Genomic DNA, 20260 nt, shown 5'->3' on the forward strand with positions numbered 1-20260 from the left:
TTATACTTATACCGACATCCTTTATTTATCATTATCATTTATTACTTTTTATATTTTTTGTACCTATTTTCAATTCCATTATATTTCTTTTCCAACAATAGTCTACACGTTTTTATATTTCATTTTATATTTCACTTTCTAAACTGCATCACACAGTTCCTCCCCGCCTCCCCTCTTTTCACTTAATTAATTGCACACTTTTTAGAAATATCTAGTATTCTATTTTAATTCGTGCTTCTTTTCAAAGGAGCATAATATTTCCTGCCAACCAATGTTTTGTTTATTCATCTTAACTACGCCACTATCACATCATCTCATTCATCTGTGGTGTTTCAATCATCCTGTTTTGTTAATAAAGGGGAAACCCGAAACGTTCATTTGATCTGTTTTTGTAATTAAATTGAAGCTTACATTCAACTTCACGTTATTATTTATTTCTTCGAGCTTCGAGCAGCAAGAGAGAGAGAGAGAGAGAGAGAGAGAGAGAGAGAGAGAGAGAGAGAGAGAGAGAGAGAGAGAAATTGCCATATATATGGACAATAAAGATCTATCATTATTATTATTTACACTAGATAATCTATAGTCCATCGGTAGATCAGCTTCAGATCGTTGCGCATCATCTTTAGATCGGATATAAGACGGGGACTGTGTAGTGAGTGGTCACCTAACGTCTTTACGTCATGTATTAAGTAGCCATTTTCAAGTTCATGGAGCATTGGAATATATTTTGCTTAATTAATTCGTGTGCATTTTCCTTCACCTTTATTCCTTTCCCCCCTCTACCATCAGGACCTGGAAACCTCTACCAACCATCACGAAACAGTCGGGCTGAGTGAAATGGTTTAGAACGTCATTGTCCATCACCAGTGAGACAACAGACATTTAAATCTTCAGGGAAAAAAGATAATCGACTTGGAATAAATGTTTTCCTAGCCAGCTACATTGATTACCTAGGTGTAAAATGTTGTTGTTGTGACGATGATGATGATAATGATGATGACGATGATGATAATGATGATGACGATGATGATGACGATGATGATGATGATGATGATAATAATAATATAATGATGATGATAATAATACAATGATAATGATGATGATGATGATGATGACGACGACGATGACGATGATGATGATGATGATGATGATGATGATGATGATGACGATACTGGTGATGATGATGATGATGATAATGATGATGATGATGACGGTGCTGGTGATGATGATGATGATGATGATGATGATGATGATGATGATGATGATGATGATGATGGTGCTGGTGATGACGGTGCTGGTGCTGATGATGATGATGATGATGATGATGATGATGATGATGATGATGATGATGATGATGATGAAGATGATGATGATGACGGTGCTGATAATGATGATGATGATGATGATGATGATGATGACGGTGCTGGTGATGATGATGATGATGATGATGATGATAATAATAATAATAATCTCGTCCTTGGAGTCTGTGCTCAGTGCTCTACTTGTTTTGTTATGCAAATGGCATGGTTTAGTGCATAGATTTTGTATGTTTTGAGAAAAAATACCAAAAAAATTCAGATGTGAACAAGTAATTAATTGCAGTGATAAAGACGGCCGAACAGAACAGAAAGTTCTGAATGAAATGAAAATGTGTTTCCATATATTCTTTTCGTGGGATAAAAGAAACATATTGCAGTGAAGCAGCACTAAGCGTGTTATAACCATGGAAATATTCCATATAGAGCAGTAAGTTAGGTGCCCAAACGTAAAAAGGTCGAGAAGAGTGGCAACCACATGTTCCTGTCTTGACAGCTCACGTTCCATGTAAATTAATAGAAAAAAATAACCTTAAAATTTGGATGTTAGGGGCAAAAGAAACACATATTATAAATACTCGATCACGCATCAAATAATGTCTAGATAGGATATTTTATGGAACAAAGGTAAAATTTTCTAAATTTATCAAAAGTTACAGTCTATCTATTTTTAGACCAGAGCAAATTATTGCGCTGGTTGTGAACAAACGAGGATTATCGGAGCCCGATTTTCATATAATTTAGCCTATATTATTATTTCTGCAACTGTTAGATTTTATGTAAACATATTTTCAATACTGAAAGTGTATTGCCTACAACTCAAACTACAAAATTGGGAGACCTATATTGTGCGTAAATTATTCCGGTCCCTAACGGAAATCACTAGCAACTTGTTATTGTTTACGTTTGGGGCACCTAACTTTACTGCTATATAAGTGTTTATCTATTCTTAAAAAAAATTCTTATGAAGAATCCAATCGGACAATTCGCTCTCATCTCCGGTAACCTTATTGTTATTAGAGTCCGATAAAGTTTTGATTATTAACTGGGGTCATATTTTGATGTATGCCTACTATATTTTAACATTTATGTCCATATTTATACTTTATTTATTAAATAAGTTTAAATAAACTGATTAACTCTGAGAAGAGGATTTTTTAAAGTGTATTTCATACAATATAGGAATGCAAAATTTATATGGGGAAAGTCAACATTTCTCCGTAAACTCTATGCAGAAAGAAAACTTCCTGTGAGTCTGTGAGTAACTGGAGTCCGATGCGCTTTACAACAAAAATCCATCGGGCAAACAACCAATTTTAATTTTGAATTCTAGGCCCAGACCAGTTGCCATTTGTAGCATCAGGTCAGAATCCGAAGTATTGCTATTTAGGGCATATTTTAAAAGTATATATTTGGAGAGGATAAGCATAGTCATTTTATCATCATTTTTCATGGTAAGGAAGGGACTCGGGCCTCGGCAATGTGAATTTAGTGAAGTGATTGGTTCTTGTGATGTGTAGATATGTGAATGTGGGTTGAATGGATTATAATTTTGTGAATGTATATGAGTGAGAGTATATCTGGGCCCAACTTAAATTTTTTTGTGGTTGGACCTACATTTAAGCAGCATGCAGGTGGCGATTTGAATTGAAAAGCAAGCGCATTTATTTTCTAACTAAGAGACTAAGTCTAAGAGTAAGAAGAGATACAACAAATACAAACAAACGAAGAAAATGCCACATTTTATTGGGACTGGCCAAGCTGATCAACCGATATTAACTGTCAAAAGAATATGAATATATGTATAGGATTGATAGGGGTCTCTCTCTTTCTCTCTACTTGTAAGTCTGTAAGTTGTAAGTGTAAGACTAAGACTAAGACTGACAAAATTAAAATTGACTATCTAGCCTATGATGCCTATGATAAAAACATTATGACAGTGCACTAAACTAAAAACCTCACGAAATTTATAAAAGTAAGACAAGGTAAAAAAAAAAAGGAAAAGAGAGTTATCTACAGTCTACAGTGATCTTAATTTTCCACCTTTGGCAAATTCCGTCTTTTCAAGCATTTGACTTTGACATTTTTTGCCTTCATATATCTGATGTTCATGTCATAAAAAAATTGTCCTGTTTTTTTTTTTGTTTGAACATAATTTTAATCTTGGAATTTATTTTAATATTTTATGAACGAAGTGGTTATTCAGAGTCGACTCTGGATAACTGTAGGCAGTTATTCAGAGTCGACTCTGGATAACTGTAGGCAGTTATTCAGAGTCGACTCTGGATAACTGTAGATGGTTATTCAGAGTCGACCCTGGATAACCATGTGTACAGATATTTAGAGCCGAGAAGCCTATCGAATTATCGAGTTGAGTTCTTGCGAGATGAGTTTCTTTCAATTTGATACCAGTTTACTACGGTTATTTTGTGACTTTGGCAATTTTAGTGCCAAATTCTTAAAACTTGGCGATTTTTCAACTTCAGTCGCTAAAAATAAGAATCTTTAATCAATTGCAAAACATATTCCATCAACAAAGCAAATTTAAATTAGCTTATAAACAACCATTTCTTAAATCGATCAGCCTAACTTATTATCTCTCTATTACCAAATGATATCTATAAACATAATATGAAGATAGAAGGGTGGCTGAGAGAGGAGAGAGAGAGAGAGAGAGAGAGAGAGGAGGAGAGAGAGAGAGAGAGAGAGAGAGAGAGAGAGAGAGAGAGAGAGAGAGAGAGGAGAGAGAGAGAATTAATGAATTGATTTTTATTTTTTTTAAATTGTTTTTAATTAGACACAAGTTGTAATGAATTCCATTAACAAATTCAGAACAATCAAACAAAAACAAAACAAAACTTTAAAAGGAAGAAAAAAAAAAAGACACGCTTATAAACCTTAAAAATCTTCAAATGAATGTATTATCTGTTACAGCTAAAAAGTACACAAATATTTACACCCATTTGCTCCATCCCCTTCCCTTTCGATCATCTTCTCATTCATGGCCACCATGTGTCTTGTGCTGCCTTTGACATTTGGCGCCAGCGTGTCTAGACTAACGTCATAAATAAAGGAGTGTCACCAAAATTCATGCAACTGAGCAGAGGTGTCAAAAAATGATAGAAGGCATATTATTGTTTTTTTCCCCCTGAACTACCACTGAGCAGAAAATGTTTGACATGACAAAAAACAACGGAACATTTATGAACAAATCCTAAAATCCCAGAAATCCGCGGAAGATTATCATCACTGGTCCCCACTATATTTTTTAAAATATTTCTTTTTTTTTTTTTTTTTTGTTGCAAAATCTCGACAATTTGCAAAAAATTGACAAATTGCAAATTTTGCGGCCGCAATGCAAATCACCGATGCAAAAAACTGCCATGACAGAAGAGACAAGAAAATACGAAAAAGTAAAACGAGTTTTTCCCGTAGGGTTAAACAGAGATGGGAGAGAAGAAAAACAACAAATAGAAAAACCGTGTGGTTGGTAACTGGAAGTTCATCACTCATAACTGTCTACAGTTATTCAGAGTCGACTCCCCGACTCTGAATAACTGTAGACAGTTATTCAGAGTCAACTGTCTACAGTTATTCAGAGTGGACTCCCCGACTCTGAATAACCCTAGACAGTTATTCAGAGTCGACTCTGAATAACCGGAGAAAGTTATTCAGAGTCTACTCTGAATAACCGCAGCCTTTATGAATGGGGGAGCAGCTTCCAATGGTGCTCACACTCATATGAATATGTTATGAAGATCGACCCAAAATGCAAATTCTTTACTGCACTCGTGCACCGTCGCAAACCACCCGGAAGCTTAATCACAGCACACCATTCAACTAGATGGTCTGCGGTTTTGGGTTCTTTCCCACATCGGGTACATATTGGACAGGTGGAAAGTCTGCACTGCTGAAGCAATTTTGCCATTAGGCAGGTTCTCGACTGAAACCGATTCTCACCTAGTTTCCTTTGCCCCTGATATGCCTCAAGCTCCCCCACCGCTTCAAGGTCGGAGATCCACGAGGGAGATGAATGCGGTGTACTTCAGGTGGAAAAATCAACACGATCATGTCGTAATTCATAAGTTGACACCTGCGTTAAATTGCATTAATTCCGTAGACACTCCCAGTTTGATGACGTCAGCTTAAACAGTCTGGTAAGCCTAGATCAACTGGTCAGATTAGACAGGGTAGTCAACCTAAGCTAAACAGGCTGGTCATCTAGAACAGGCTGGTGCCAAGACGAGTAGTCTAGGATAAGATGGTGGTCAACAGGATAGGGGAAAGGGATGGGACAAGATTTTGTTTTTAGGGACTCTCATTTATTCATTTTTTGTTTTGTTTATTTATGTACATGTAGAATGCTTACAAACGCTTTTCTAATTAAAATAGAAAAGGTGTAAATTCATATAATTTCTGGTAGAATGGTCTCTCTCTCTCTCTCTCTTTCTCTCTCTCTCTCTCTCTCTCTCTCTCTCTCTCTCTCTCTCTCTCTCTCTCTCTCTCTCTCTCTCTCTCCCTCTCCCCCTTTCTTCTTTATCCTCTCATCATCTTCTCTCCTTCACTTTCCCCACCCACACTTGCATTTTATCTGGAATTTTTCTGATTATAGAGAAAAACATATATATATATATATTGTATTTAAGATATTGAAAATTAAATGTCTTGACAGTAGAAGTTGTACAGTGCTAACGTTAAAAATAAGAATTGGGTTATAGGAAAAAAGTGCAAATAAACAAAAATTAATTCTGCCTTAGACAGGTTTTTGTTTTCTTTCACTGTCACTTATCCATGGATTGTGTGACCCGTGCTAATTTTGGTTTATATTTTGAGATTGGCTTAACTTGTACTGTTTGTTATGATTAGATGTACTTAAATAATAATAATATAAGAAATTTACTGGAGCTAAAAGAAAATCTAAATACTCTTACACTTCTGTCATATATTGACTTTGGCATCAATGTTGTTTTTTTCTTTCTTAAGCTACATGGGACCAGCCAATGTCAGGACTGTCTCAATGCAAAAACAATTTGAACAAGATCCTGACAAATATGCTACGGTTGGAGTTGCTGCCAGGGTTGGTGATCTTATGGCATTGCAACATATGGTGTGGAGTGGTGAGTGACCTTCTTTTATTTTTCAAAGAATAGCATGTCCATTTTTAGTTAAGTTCTTTTCAAATAATCAAAGATGATTTATAATAATGCTTTAATGATGTCGCCCTTTGTTTTTATGTAAAGTAAAGAAAATAAATTAGTCCTTCAGGCCAATAGGCCCATGGAGCAAGAGTTTATCTTGGTTTCCATAGTGTGAAATGAATGTTAGCAATTGCAAATTTGAATAGGACACTGTCGTAAAGTACTTTCTGGCAGATCTAGCAGACCTGGCTATCCAATCACTGCTGGTTTGATAGGGGTTAGAAAAATAATCTTGACGGCATCAGGGGTCAATCTCAGTCCCTTAGCATGTGAAGCGAGTGCTCCACCATCTGAGCTATTGGGACCCCCTGGTTCCGATGTACTGTTTCTGAAATAATGTTAGCCTTCGACTACAGACCCCAGATTTAAATAAGGATTAATGAGACCTGCATTTCAACAAAGAGATCCAGTAAGACCCCCTTTTCAAGAGGGAACCCCCCCCCCCCCACCTCTTCGCTTATAAAGAAAATCAATTGACATAGTAATGGCATCATACATCCGATAAGGCTTGAGGTATAACCAAAGAAGACACTCAGTGCTGCAGACCCTGTCTTATCCATTTTAATTCACCTCAGACTTGAGTTAATGCAATTTAGATTCATTTTAAGTGAAAGGCATCACCTTTTTTAACTGTTCATTAAAACTGTAAAAAAATTGAATTGATTTTATTTTTATCCATAATGCGTTTATAATGTGTCACTTGTAGCTAACATTTTTTACAGGAGATACTCAACATATATGTTGTCAAGTGATTTTAATATAATTTGTATCAAATTTTTTTGGGTCTAAACCAAAAGAAAACCTTATACAGGAATCCTTATTTGGTTTAATTTTGAGTTGAGTCATGGTATCCCTATTTTCTTTAAGAGTTATGAATTTGCTGCAGTTGACATATATTCCCATTCCTGTTTTCTTTTTTCTCTCAGGGAGGCCTGTAGATGTTTTTGACAACAGGGGATGGAGTCCTATCCATGAGGCTGCTCATCATGGCAACACAGGCTGCCTAGAGTTCCTTTTAAGGCTCCGTGAGTTTAGATTCTCTGAGCATTTTGCATAATGATAAATGCTCCAGTACAGTCCTTATTATCTTTAAATCAAAAGGACATTTTTTGACAAAACCTTTATAACTGCGATGATATAAAATTAAGAAATTAAGGAGCAGGCACCTGTATAAGTGATAAGATAAAGATCTGAACAAGTATGTATGAAAGGTGCCAGGGTTTGTCTGGCACCTTGAATACACACTTGTTCATAATAATAATAATAATAATAATGAAAATGATAATAATAATAATAATAGTAATAATAATATAATGATGATGATGATGGTGGTTTATATTATGCATCTGTCCCTCAATGGAGAGAGAGCTCTGAGTGCATGACAATAGAAGTGCCTAAGTTACAATTATGCAAAGAATTTTTACGAAAAAAAAAAAAAAAGAAGAGCTAATCTGAAAAGAAATGTCTTCTTTATATTGTACATATATCCCTCAATGGACAGAGAGCTCTGTGTCCAGTACAAAAGAAGTGCCTTTTGCAGGAAAAAAAGTACTTTTCATTAATTATTCTAAAGTATGTCTCGTGTATTTAAAAAGATTGATATAAATGCGGCCTAAATTTAAGCTCTTTATGTTATTATAAATACCATCATTACCAATTACTTCAGCTTTATCCATCATGATTATTATCATCATTGTCATCATCATTATTATTATCATTGTCATCATCGTCATCATCATCATAATATGAATATGATGTCTGCCATTTCCTTACTAGCTAATGTTGATCCTGATTGGGTAACACATGCCAAAGAGACAGCATTGATTTTAGCAGCAAGGCAAGGTCAACATGAAGCAGTGTCTTCTCTCATCAATGCCAATGCTGATAAGGATTTTACAACAAATGAAGGATACACTCCTTTGTGGGAAGGTATGTTTTTAAAAATAGTACATTTAAAAGGATGTCAGTGGAGAGATTTGTATTCAACTTGATAATAAAATAAGAAAAAAACTAAGATATTTAAAACCAGTGTTGATTGTAACATACATGATATCTAAAGTATTGTCCTGGAATCATATTTGGATACCTATATAGAATATATATTATAATTATAATGATAGGTATTTAGAATTGTTATTTTACTGCAATTTGCTCAGTTTTGTTAAATTTGATTTTACTAAATTTAAGGAATTGGTTTAAATTTTATGTCTTTGGTATTGAATGGCTTTATGACAATGTGGTTTTAAATTATTTTTAGAGATAGGTATAAATCTTCCTCTCCCTTCACTGAAGTTTAACATACAAGAGTAACAAATGCGTGCTAGTAGTCATAAGAATTATCGGTGCAGCTGAGAAAGCTCGTTTACAGACAAATAAAACTGCCCAAAATAACGGAGAGCGATAGGGGCTTTTCACATTGCCTGTATTGTTTCCATTCGAAGCCTCTCCATTTTCACTCTTTCCTTTGTTTTTCCAAAATAACAGGTAATAATAAGCTATTTGAACACTTTAGAGTTTATTTAGATTTTTGATTCTAATTGGAAATGGATTAGAAGTTGCTTAACTGGGACACCATTATGTGAAGATCTTCGTAACTAAGATGCATTCTAGTTGAGGAGAGGGACACAGTGCAATTGAGCAAATAAGCAGGAAGAGTGTTATTTGCAGCTGCTCAGCAAAACAGCAAAAACTCGCTCAGTCTCTCTCCCTCCTCATAGTTCGCACTTCATTGATAGTTGAAATATGAGACCTTATTTCATATAAAATTGATAACCTTTTTAAATGATGTCCCTTTCATCTTTTTGCATTATCTCCAAATTGCTAAGGACAAGAAAAGTATCCAATGCGTAATTGATGCTGTGATACCTTAATTCATTTCTCAATCATTTAGGTATTCGGCATAATTACCATAGTCTATCTACACCCCTCTTTTCTATTTACTTACCTATTATGAAAATAATGTAGTTCTTTAGTGCTATTAAGCCCATGGAGGTGGATTTTATCCAGGTTTCTATAGCATGAAACGGATAATTGGCAATTTATTGCTACCCTTTAGATAGGATGGTATTCTATTGCAAAGTACTTTCCACTAAATCTTACAGGCCCAGCTATCCAATCACTGTTGGGTGGAAAGGGGTGCCAGGAAAAAATCTCGATTACACCCGGGATCAATCTCGGTCCCTTAGCAAGTGAAGCGAGAGTGCTCTACCAACTGAACTATTTGGACCCTCTACCTATTAACTATTTTGAAATAGACAATAAAAGAAAGATTAAATAATAAGGGCCATTATGAGGGTAACTTTTGTAAGTAGTAATATAATGAGGCGCCATGTAAGAACACAAATGTCTTTTAGATTTGTTGTCATACCAGAATACACCTGGAGAGGTTTTTTTTCAGCCTTGTAGGACGAGTTAATAAAAATAGAAATTATTATTATTATTATTATTTTTTTTTTTTTGATCAAAGCTTCCTTATTACTATCTTTATTATTTATTTTTTGATTAGAAAAAAAATATGGTTTTCACACCTTTTGTCCAGTTCAAGCAGCTTTCTCAATGCTGCAGTCTCATTACTGACTTTTCATTGGTCATTTCAAGTTTTAAGTAAAGAAAAACATTTTAAATACAGTATCTGCCGACGTGTACATATATGCAAGTCTGACATCCGAACGCAATTATGGGCCTTGTTTAACATTGTTGTTAAGGACAATATTTTGTGTCATTTTTTTAGTTTTCCATTTCAACAATGAGCTCATAATAAATTTGCAATCAGACCTGCAAATAAGTTGATATTGGCATCTGCTGTTTTAAAAAACACAAAAAAACAAAACAAACCAAAACAAAACAAGCAAAAAAGAAAGAAAAACAATATATTAAAGCAGCGTTTTAGCATATTTCTGTTTTGTTTAAGTTGTAAGTATTGGAATAAAGGGGTGTTCATGTGTATTGATTCATTGTATTGATTTATTTTTACAGCTTTAAACTCTGGAAGCTCCCTTTGCTTTAAAACATTGATTAAGAAGGATGCTGATGTGAATAGTAGAATTTACACTGGTTACTCGGCTTTGCATCTTGCTGCTGAAAAAGGACTTGTTAGTCATGTGAATCTTTTGCTACAGGTGTGTATCATCATTTGTGTGACCACTCCTTCTCAGTTCTAATATATGGTACTATGTCAGGAGGAGGCATTTAACGTGTCATCTATCCCCCTATATCTATTTTCCAGCATGCTTATTGTCCTTGTCTTCGAATGAAATTACTTGGTTTTGTCCTGACCCTGGCCGGATACCCTAGTTCGGAGGGAAACAGTCAAATGTACAGTTATAGTTTTGGGAGATGATATTTTTTCCCCCCATCTCTCTGTTGTTCACTATTAAATGTTTTTGCTTTAGATATATAATGGTTTGTAAAAATTTGAGTGTATTTATCTTAATGGGATCCTGTGCTTGTGCCTGGATGAAACCTTTAGGTGATCTCAAACTTAGTGCACTGATAGTGTGCTCTTGGAATCTACATAGTTTCCTATTTGAAACAATTCCCCTTTGTCTTACTTATTCTCATGTGCTTTCAATTCCAAATCTACACTTTTTTTGACTATCCCATTTTCTTCCTTTTTACTGGTGCTGAAATAACCTGAATGTGTCGTAATCGCAGTAATACCCTTAAAAACATAAAAAATTTAACTGGAGGGTGACAAGGGAAAATTACACATAATAACTAATATCATAGGGGCTAACTGCCCTGATAGAAATCATGACTGTCCCGATTTGGCAATCTGGGAAAAGGAAAAAAAATAGAATAGGAAAAAAAAAAAATAAGAGAGGAGACAAATAGATAGCAATGACTATGAAAAATGTTTTTTTCTCTTTTTGAGGAAAATTTTTGTCTAAAATCCAAGCCCTATCTCCACTGAGTAAAATTTGAATTTTGAAAATCCATTCATAAATAAACAAGTTATACAGTTTTAAAGGTGTCATTTATTTGGATGACCCGCAAAGAGGAAAAAAACGCGAAAATATGGGACGCTTTTTCGGCATTTTTTTTTCGACCTTTCGTTGTATCTTACGTAATAAGTGGATTAAAAGATTGAAACTTGAAGAGCAAATTAGGATGGTGTTTTGTAAAATACGGGAAAAGTACTCGTCATATTCATATGAAATTTTACAACCAAAAAGAAGAAATGTTCATGTATTACCTTGTCAGCGACAAAACCTCCACGCCCGGTAGTTTTAGAAATATTTTACTCCAAAGAGTAAAAATCTGTTTTTAACGGTCTTCTGGTAATCGCACAAGTTTTGTCGCTTGACATAATCTAAAATGACCTTTTTTCTAACTGTGTGCCAACTTTCAGTCATATTCATCGATAAACAGCGTCGTAATTAATTTTTTAAAATAGCATATACGAAACGGCTTTGTCCCATATTTTGACGCGAATTCGGGCAATTCGTGAGCGAAAAAGAGGCCCAAAGATTTGTGCGGGATAGTCATTGCTAAAATAGAGAATATTCAAGCTAAGCTTTGATAATGTTAAGCAATCTAAATCTAGATTATATTTTAACGTCCCAACATACTGCCATTTTGGGCATATTAAGTTAAATTTCCTTAATTTTGCAGTTGGATATACTAAATCATTTCTTTTCACTTAAAAGATATTGATTTAAATAAAATTTTTTAATTACAAATTTAGTTTAAGCTGTGAGTAACATGTTACAAAATGGTTAATAATTAGATTATTTTTCATTGAATATTTTCCAATAAAACACTGGGTGAATGTGGCGTAAGTAAGTTGATATGACTGTTACAAAAATATATTTTAATCTAAATTTACCAATACAATATTTTCTACTGGATACCTTCCTCCTTTACCCTCCCTTATTTCTTTTATGATATGTCACACCCCTTCTCCATTTTAACCAACTTGTTATGATATAATATGTATCTTTAAATTGAAAAATACAAACAGAGGCAAAGGAGTTGATACTGATTAACCTGGACGGGATGTTGTAACATATATTAAGCTAGTTAGTATTTATCTGACTAAATTATTAAAAATATGAATTTTAAAAACTATCAATAGTAATTTTCAGGCTCTAGATTATGTATGTTTCTTTGGTGAATCTACCTGAATATTCATTTTTCATTTTTTTTCTATCCCCAGCATGGTGCTGACTTAGATGTATATGCTGACCACAACTTGTCTCCTCTTTTTCTTGCTGCTCATAAGGGCAACATTGACTGTGTTAAAGTCCTGGTAAAATTTGCTAAAGACAGGGGTATGTGATGCAAACATGATCGCATTTATTTAACAGCTATCACAGCGCAGTTCAATATATTTTTCTTTAATGTGTTAAATACTTACTGTGATAATAATATTTAAAAAGGTTTTGTCTTGTTGATGCAGTTAAGGTTTTTTTTTCAATATTCCTTTTCACCAGCAGTGTTTAAATTTAAGTGGCTGCACCTGTTAGTGATTTGACAGCAAGAACGTTTCATCCTATCTAAAGGATCGCAAACGAATGAAAATAACACCGTTCTTTTAAAAAAGTGTTAATTGTTAATAAATTGAACATTTCAGGGTTTTCATTTTATAAATATACTGTTTTCTTGGAATGTTTTAATTTATGTCAAACCGAGTTTATGATAAAAGATCAATCTTATTTTATTGGTGTAAAAATATTGACATCGGAAACCTTGAAAATTGGACTTCATTCTTAATTTCAATTGTTTTATTTACAGGCCAATTGCACATTATAAATGCAGCAGCATCTGACAACGCAACACCATTATTGATAGCTGCACAAGAGGGCTATGCTTCAATTGTAGCCTATCTCTTACATTATGGAGCAGATGCAAACATTGCGCTGACAGATGAAAACTTTGTACCATTGCATTTTGCTGTTTGTAATGGGCATACAAGGTAAATAAAGCTAAATCATCATTTCCTAATTCTTAAATTGTGAGCAAATAAGTTTTAATAAGAAAATTCAGAGTTGTAGTGAGATCTTGCCTGAGAAAAGTGGGGGTTGAATTTAGGTCAGCAAGATTATAGTCACAGTGCAATGCCTCAACCACTTGACCACCTCGCCTACCATTATTTATTAAATTAGAAAATACAGAAGTTAAGTCAGACATTATTTTCATGATTAATTACTTAAGGCACTAGTCTGTTAAGCCCTGTGAAAAAAAAAGGAACTAATAAAATGTGTTTTAACCTTATTATCAAGTGGTTCCACCTTACTTTGATGTACTGGTCATAAATAATATGTGTGGTTTTCTAAGAAAAGATGTTGACAAAAGAATTGGGAAAATGGTCAGATCCTCAATTTTCAGATTTAGTGTTCTTAATATACGGACCTTCTCGCTATAAATTTATGAGATTTAATCAGATTCTATAATCAATCAAATGTTGTCAACATGAACCTATGCCACTTCAAAAGTGATTTTCTCAGTTTTCTTTTTTATCTTTTTGGAATATTGTTGTGCTTTTCTGTTTTATGTTTTGTGAAATTGGTGTATATAAATGTTTGTAACCTTAGCCCTATCAAAGATAAAACGACATTTAAACTGTATTTTACTTAAGAGAAATGATTTTTACCAAATTTGTTATGAGTTCTAAACTTTATTTAAATTAGTTACTTTTAATTTTAATACTTGTTTTTATCAATATTTGAAGATGGCAACCCAGTACCCGCAAACTGAAAAATAATTCCACATTTTTGCCTGTGACATGGAATTTCAATTTGCTTTTCTCATCTGTGCTTTTTCCAGGCAGGCACACAAATAACTACTCTCTCTCTCAAAAATAAATGACCACTTCCTATAGTTTTGATTACACATTCCCTTCACAATCAAATATACTTACTAGTATATTCTTATTTTGGGGGGAATCTAATCACAACTTAAATTTTTTAAAAATCGCATCTTCTTTTTTGGGGGTACATGTTTTCACAATTTCTACATTTTTAAACTTCCAGTTGTCTCTAAAATGTTTAAGATATTTAGAATATGATTTTTAATATTTTACGAAGTGAATGCCAATGTGAATTCCAAACTTATTGGATTATTTACGATGCCTTGGTTGATGGGAAAACCAGAGAAATTATGCTCTTGGGCACATAGATCCAGGATTATCATTTTCTAAAATGGCAAGATGTGTGTTATTGTGTAGGGACGAGTTATTCGAAAACTGGCAATGTTATCAACAAAGAGGATTGAAAACTGATTACCACACTCAGGCATACCAGGAGTTACTTCTTTTAATATTATTATTATTATTATTATTTTTGTTGTTATTATTATCATTATTTTTGTTGTTGTTATTATTTATATTATCATTATTAATGTTACTTGACTTTGATAGAAAATAGTCCTATGTACTATTTAGCAATCAATTTCATATATTTTGTATTCCTTGATTATTTGCAGTTCTTCATTGTTATGGATAATCTTTCATGTGTTAGATGCATACCATAGATATGACCGATACCTTTGTCTTTTTTTTTCTTTCATCCCCAGGTGTGTCGAGTTATTACTTCCCCATACAGATCTTACCGTTTTCCAAAGTCAAAATTTCCACTCCATGCACCCTCAAGTTCAAGCCTTAAGGCACACAGATACCAGCATCTTGAAATTATTACACAGACATTTTGACTTCTCCAGAGTATGCCCCTTACCATCATCTCTCCTTCTCGAGCTTGGTCACCTTGCAAATACATTAGTGCCTGCAAGGAAAGGCTCCATATTGTGTTTAATAGACTCCGACTGGTCCTCAAACGGTGCAAAGTTTCTCTTACAGCAAGGCTTATCCTTAGACATTTCAGATGAGGATGAATTGCCCCCTCTTTTAGTTGCCTTATGGTCCAACAATGTTCCCTTATTTCAACTCCTTCTAAGATGCGGTGCTTCTCCCAATATTTACCACAAAAATGTTACTGGCAATGTTGCTATGCTCTTAGCATTCCAAAAAGATTTGGAACGAGATTTGACTGCAATGATTGTGCGAAATTCTCGACAACCAAATTTTCAAGTGTTCTACATCTGGCAGTTGTTTCTTGGCGGAGCAGAGGCCCACTCTCTTTTTGACATTTCTGACCCAATGAATGGAGATTCTGCAAACAGTCCAGCCATAACAAACTTGTTTGGACTTATGTTTCATATGTTTCACAGAAAGGAAAACTTAGTTCCTGTCTTAGCCCTGCTTATGTGTATCAGTGACCATGCTACCTTGCCACGACACATTCTCACTCATTTTGAACCCAGTCAAAGAAAAGTACTGCAAAATATCTCAGGTAAGAATTTATGCTTATAATGTACTCGAAAATAAGGGTTGAAAATAGATAACCCTTCCTCTTTCAGTAATAGTGTGTGTGTGTGTTTGTGCATCTAGTTATTCTTGTCAAGTTTGTGTGGCTATATGGTCTTGTGACATTACAATCGCTGGTCATGGGTTCGAGTCTCGCTCGGCATGTAGTTGAGTCCTTGGAATAGGCTATTTATTCACATTCTGTCACCATACTCAGGTGTAAAATGAGTACCTGACTATCAACAGCGTTGTCCTGTCTGGAAAAAAATGAGACCCCTAACAGGGGTCATGTCTCATTCTACATGTTAAGTGTTGCTGTTGGTCAGGGACCCTTTGTAAAGTGCTTTGTGCTCGTTCTGGTTATTACACAATATAAAAATTCAAGTTGAAATCATCTCTATGTTATGTACTGTTTCAATTTATTTTGGTTTAAAATATATAATGGTTTGTAAACATTTGAGTGTAATCCTCTTAATTGGGACCTTGCTCGTGTCTTGATGAGATTTTTAGGTGATCTCAAACTAAGTAAACTGATAGTGCACTCTTGGATTCTACACCTGTTCCCAATTTAACCCTTCCCCTTTGTCTTACTTTCTCTTGTCAGCTTTCAATTGTAAATCTATAACCGTTTTGACTCCCCATTTTCTCCCTTTTTACTGGCACTGAAATGAAATGAAATGCTGTAAAACCCTTAAACCATAAAAACAAAACATGTTCAATGTGATCCACCATTCCAAATGGTTTTATTTCAGTGTGAGACAGATGCAAAATAATTGTAAGAAATATTCTTCAATTTAAAACATGAAAGTGACAGACTTTATATTTTCCATAAGCTTTTGTCTATCAAAGAAAAATGTTCCTTTTCCAAATATCACAGTGGAATTAATCTAATGCAATTAATCTAATGCTGACAAAGGCGGAGAAAATGGTTAAAGTGATGATAATGTGGTATTTTATCATCGTGGTGATATCAAGGTCATTAAATTTGTCCCAACCAAATTTCATATTTTTAACAAGAGTTTAAATTGCATCATCCAAGATGAAACCAGTTAGAGGTGATGGCGGTCACAACTTTGAAGTTATTATAATGATTGGAATGTATTCAATTAAAATGGTGTCCAAATATTTTCCATGCAAGTTTTTACAGCTGATTTGGTTTTTCGTTTTTTTTGTTGACATAAATTGCTATCTTAAAGAAAAAAAATAAAAAAAATTCAAAAATATATATTATCTCAAGCTCACTGAAAAGGATGGAACATTATATTTGTTCCAAAGGTTTGGAAATTGGACTGAATAGATATGCATTTTGATCTATGTATTCAATTGTATATAGAGTAATGATTGATATTTGTTAGCATTTTTGTATTTTATAATAAAAACATTTATGTGCATTTTGATTGATAAATATTTTCTAAGTAGACACAAATAACAATGGGTGCTGTTTTTAAAAATTGTTTTTGAGTTTGAGACAAAATATAATTGTCTATCTTGATCGATGAATTTCTCCACCAGTATGCAATTATAAAGATGATGTGTGTTTTGATCAATGTATGTTTTCAAATGCGATAGTGACAGATATTTACTGTGTTTTTTTTGCTTTGTTTTTTTTTTAATTTCAGAAAAGACAAACTCTTTGGCACACAGATGTCGTCGTGTTGTTGTCTTGGAGTTAGGGAAAGAAAATAGGTACTGTCGTTCAGCAATGGAACAATTGAAGATACCCTCTGTGCTACAGGACTATCTGATGTTTTCAGAACTGGAACCACCATTGCAAGATATGATTTTAAAATTCATTACAGTTAACCCTGATGATGAAGGAATTGAAAGTGCATAAACACTAAAATAGGCATGGTGTGTTGGTGGCATTCTCACTGACATTTTCTCTTGTTCATCCCCAATGGAAATGAATTATACTTAACATATATGTTATGTTAAAATAAATTGAAATTTGGGTATAGGTTATATCTGGTAAAGTATAAAGTCCTGCAGAGCATACTTTGTGCATGTAACAATTACTTTTTTAAAAAGGTATTTCTCCAAGAGGCTGAGTGGGGTTCCCAACCTCCTGTTGTGGGCAGGGAGGTCGCTTACTGTTTCTTCCATCTGCGATATCTGTTTTCCAATTGCTGTTTGTCTTTGTCTTGGAATGAGGTAACTTGGTTTTGTTCTTTCCTTTTGCTGGAGTCCTTGGCTGAGAGGGAAACAGTCAAATGTGTGTAGTTTCAGAGATATTTTTTTGGTCTTGTAAATCATCTGTCTTATGCACTGTATTATTTGTGTTATATATATATATATATATATATATATATATATATATATATATATATATATATATATATTTATATATATATAATTATAATATAAATAAAAATATTTGAGCGTGTTCCTCTTAGTGGGTACCTGTGCTTGTGTTTTAGGAGGAGACTTTTAGGTGATCTCAGACTAAGTACACCAATAAATGTGCTCTTGGAATTTACACCTGTTCCTATTTAAACCACTCCCCTTTGTCTTACTTTCTCTTGTGAGCTTTCAATTGTAAATCTATAATTTTTTTTTCACTATCCCATTTTCTTCCTTTTTACTGTTGCTGAAATGGCCCATCTTTGTCGCAAGTTCATAAAACCCTTAAAAACAAAGCGCCGTAAAACCCTTGAAGACAAACAAAACAATCACCAATGGGAAATTTGTTTCAAAGATTATAGTTTTATCTTAATGTATGATTCTTTGAATAGAAAGTTTTATTCGAAATGGTTAATTGATATATCAGCAGAAACACAATACACCATTAATTGAAAAGTTTGATTTCTTCATCTTTTTCTCCGTATTCTTCTCATCGTTGCCATTCTCCTGTAGCTCTCCTCAAGGAAATATCAACACAAAGCATAGGCTAAGGTATATCAATTTTTCATTTTACCATTTTCAAGCGCAGTTTGAATTTAATGTAACTTTACACCTCTTTCATCAAAAGATCAGGAGCAGTCAAGTCTGAAACTCGAGTTTCACTGCTGCTACTACTGTCGTGCTAGAAATAAAGTGTAGTTGTAAACAAAATGTAATGGGAGATGTTATGGGATGGGATTTATCCTTTTATTTAACTTATATGATAGAGAGAATATGTCAGACATTTGTTGCTGTTTCTTAATCGCCAGGACATATCTTTTTGAAAGCAATATATGTCAGGACCCATTGCTGTTTAAAGAATTTTAACACATTCTCCAAACGATGATTTACAGCAAATGCTTTAAACACTCTAGGAAAAAAAAATCTTTGGACAGAGCCATGCAATAAATAAACCAATAAATCAGTGTTTTGAAAATATTTTGCATTTATGGGTGAGGTTAACTATTGTTGGATCCCCTACACCCTCCCTCTTCCATATATTTGCTGTTTTCTCCTACTTGTAATTTTCTGTTTTCTCTAGAAATGAGATTGGTTTTGCATTGGCGCTCACAGGAGGGAAAACAGTATGGTGTTTGCATCTGGGAAATTATCTTTTATTTTTCTTAGAAATAATCTCTTTGTTTTTAGTATAATGATGACGACAATGATGATTATTGTCATCATTATTATTATTATTATTATTAATATTATTATTATTATTATTATTATTATTATTATTATTATTATTATTATTATTATTATTATTATTATTATTATTTATTATTATTATTATTATTATTATTATTGTTGTTATTATTGTTATAGGCTTCAACAATCGTGATGTCGCTTCCCTCGTAATGACGCATAGTAACTGAGTAACTGGTTCTAAACTATCAGAACAATGGCAGATGCCCTTATGAAATACTTCTTCGGCGAGCATAAAAGTATATCCAGAGAAGAAAAACATAAATCTGATCATGTTATGACTTTTATACATTCTGATCACATGACATGTGAAAAAGTTCAAGCCAGCATGAAGAATAAAAAGTACCGATTTTCTTTGTTTAGAACCAAGCTGCTGGTTGCTGGGTGGACGTGACATCAGACTATTATTATTATTATTATTATTATTATTATTATTATTATTATTATTATTATTATTATTATTATTATTATTATTATTATTATTATTATTATTATTATTATAGCTACTCCAAACTTAGTGATTTTGCCGTCAATGAGAGTTTTTTATTTCTCGAAAACTTTTGATGATATTGCCTTATCATGTTGGTAGTAGTATCACAAGTTTTAGAATTATGTGTACTTTCTGTAAAAGGTAACATATTTGCTGTATGTACTCGTATGATTTGAAAGATGGGTTTAGAGTAGCTGATTATTATTATTATTATTTTATTATTATTATTATTATTATTATTATTATTATTATTATTATTATTATTATTATTTATTATTATTATTATTATTATTATTATTATTATCATTATCATATTGTCATTTATTAATTATTACTATTCTCAGTTTAGTCACTTGAAAGATAACTGTTG

The 20260-nt window shown here is 33.4% G+C and overlaps 1 protein-coding gene across 3 annotated transcripts; it reads left to right on the top strand.

Moving 5' to 3' along the window:
• Positions 1 to 2260: 2260 nt before the first annotated feature.
• LOC144959522 (uncharacterized) lies at positions 2261 to 18110 on the top strand. 3 transcript variants are annotated; one of them, XM_078892147.1, is made up of 9 exons: positions 2261 to 2317; positions 6300 to 6433; positions 7441 to 7539; positions 8291 to 8443; positions 10490 to 10632; positions 12672 to 12786; positions 13250 to 13430; positions 15029 to 15801; positions 17435 to 17781. In XM_078892147.1, exons 2-9 carry the CDS (start codon positions 6304 to 6306, stop codon positions 17647 to 17649), a joined length of 1809 nt encoding a protein of 602 aa, XP_078748273.1. In that variant the 5' UTR covers positions 2261 to 2317; positions 6300 to 6303; the 3' UTR covers positions 17650 to 17781. The 3 variants fall into 3 exon arrangements, with proteins under 3 accessions (XP_078748273.1, XP_078748266.1, XP_078748270.1); XM_078892140.1 differs by lacking the exon at positions 2261 to 2317 and adding an exon at positions 2564 to 2770 and having other exon boundaries at positions 17435 to 18110; XM_078892144.1 differs by lacking the exon at positions 2261 to 2317 and adding an exon at positions 2568 to 2679.
• The last annotated feature ends 2150 nt before the right edge of the window (positions 18111 to 20260 follow it).

The sequence above is a fragment of the Berghia stephanieae genome, chromosome 1, assembly GCF_034508935.2.
Source record: "Berghia stephanieae isolate SIO BIC M18660-M18661 chromosome 1, UCSD_Bste_1.3, whole genome shotgun sequence".
NCBI classification, from domain to species: Eukaryota; Metazoa; Mollusca; class Gastropoda; order Nudibranchia; family Aeolidiidae; genus Berghia; species Berghia stephanieae.

Excerpts from the sequence above, each read along its gene's own strand:
- LOC144959522 (XM_078892147.1), top strand. The coding sequence starts at position 6,304 with ATGGGACCAGCCAATGTCAGGACTGTCTCAATGCAAAAACAATTTGAA. Across the intron at positions 6,434-7,440 it reads GCAACATATGGTGTGGAGTG|GGAGGCCTGTAGATGTTTTT; the intron begins GTGAGTGACCTT and ends TTTTTCTCTCAG. Across the intron at positions 10,633-12,671 it reads ATGTGAATCTTTTGCTACAG|CATGGTGCTGACTTAGATGT; the intron begins GTGTGTATCATC and ends TTCTATCCCCAG.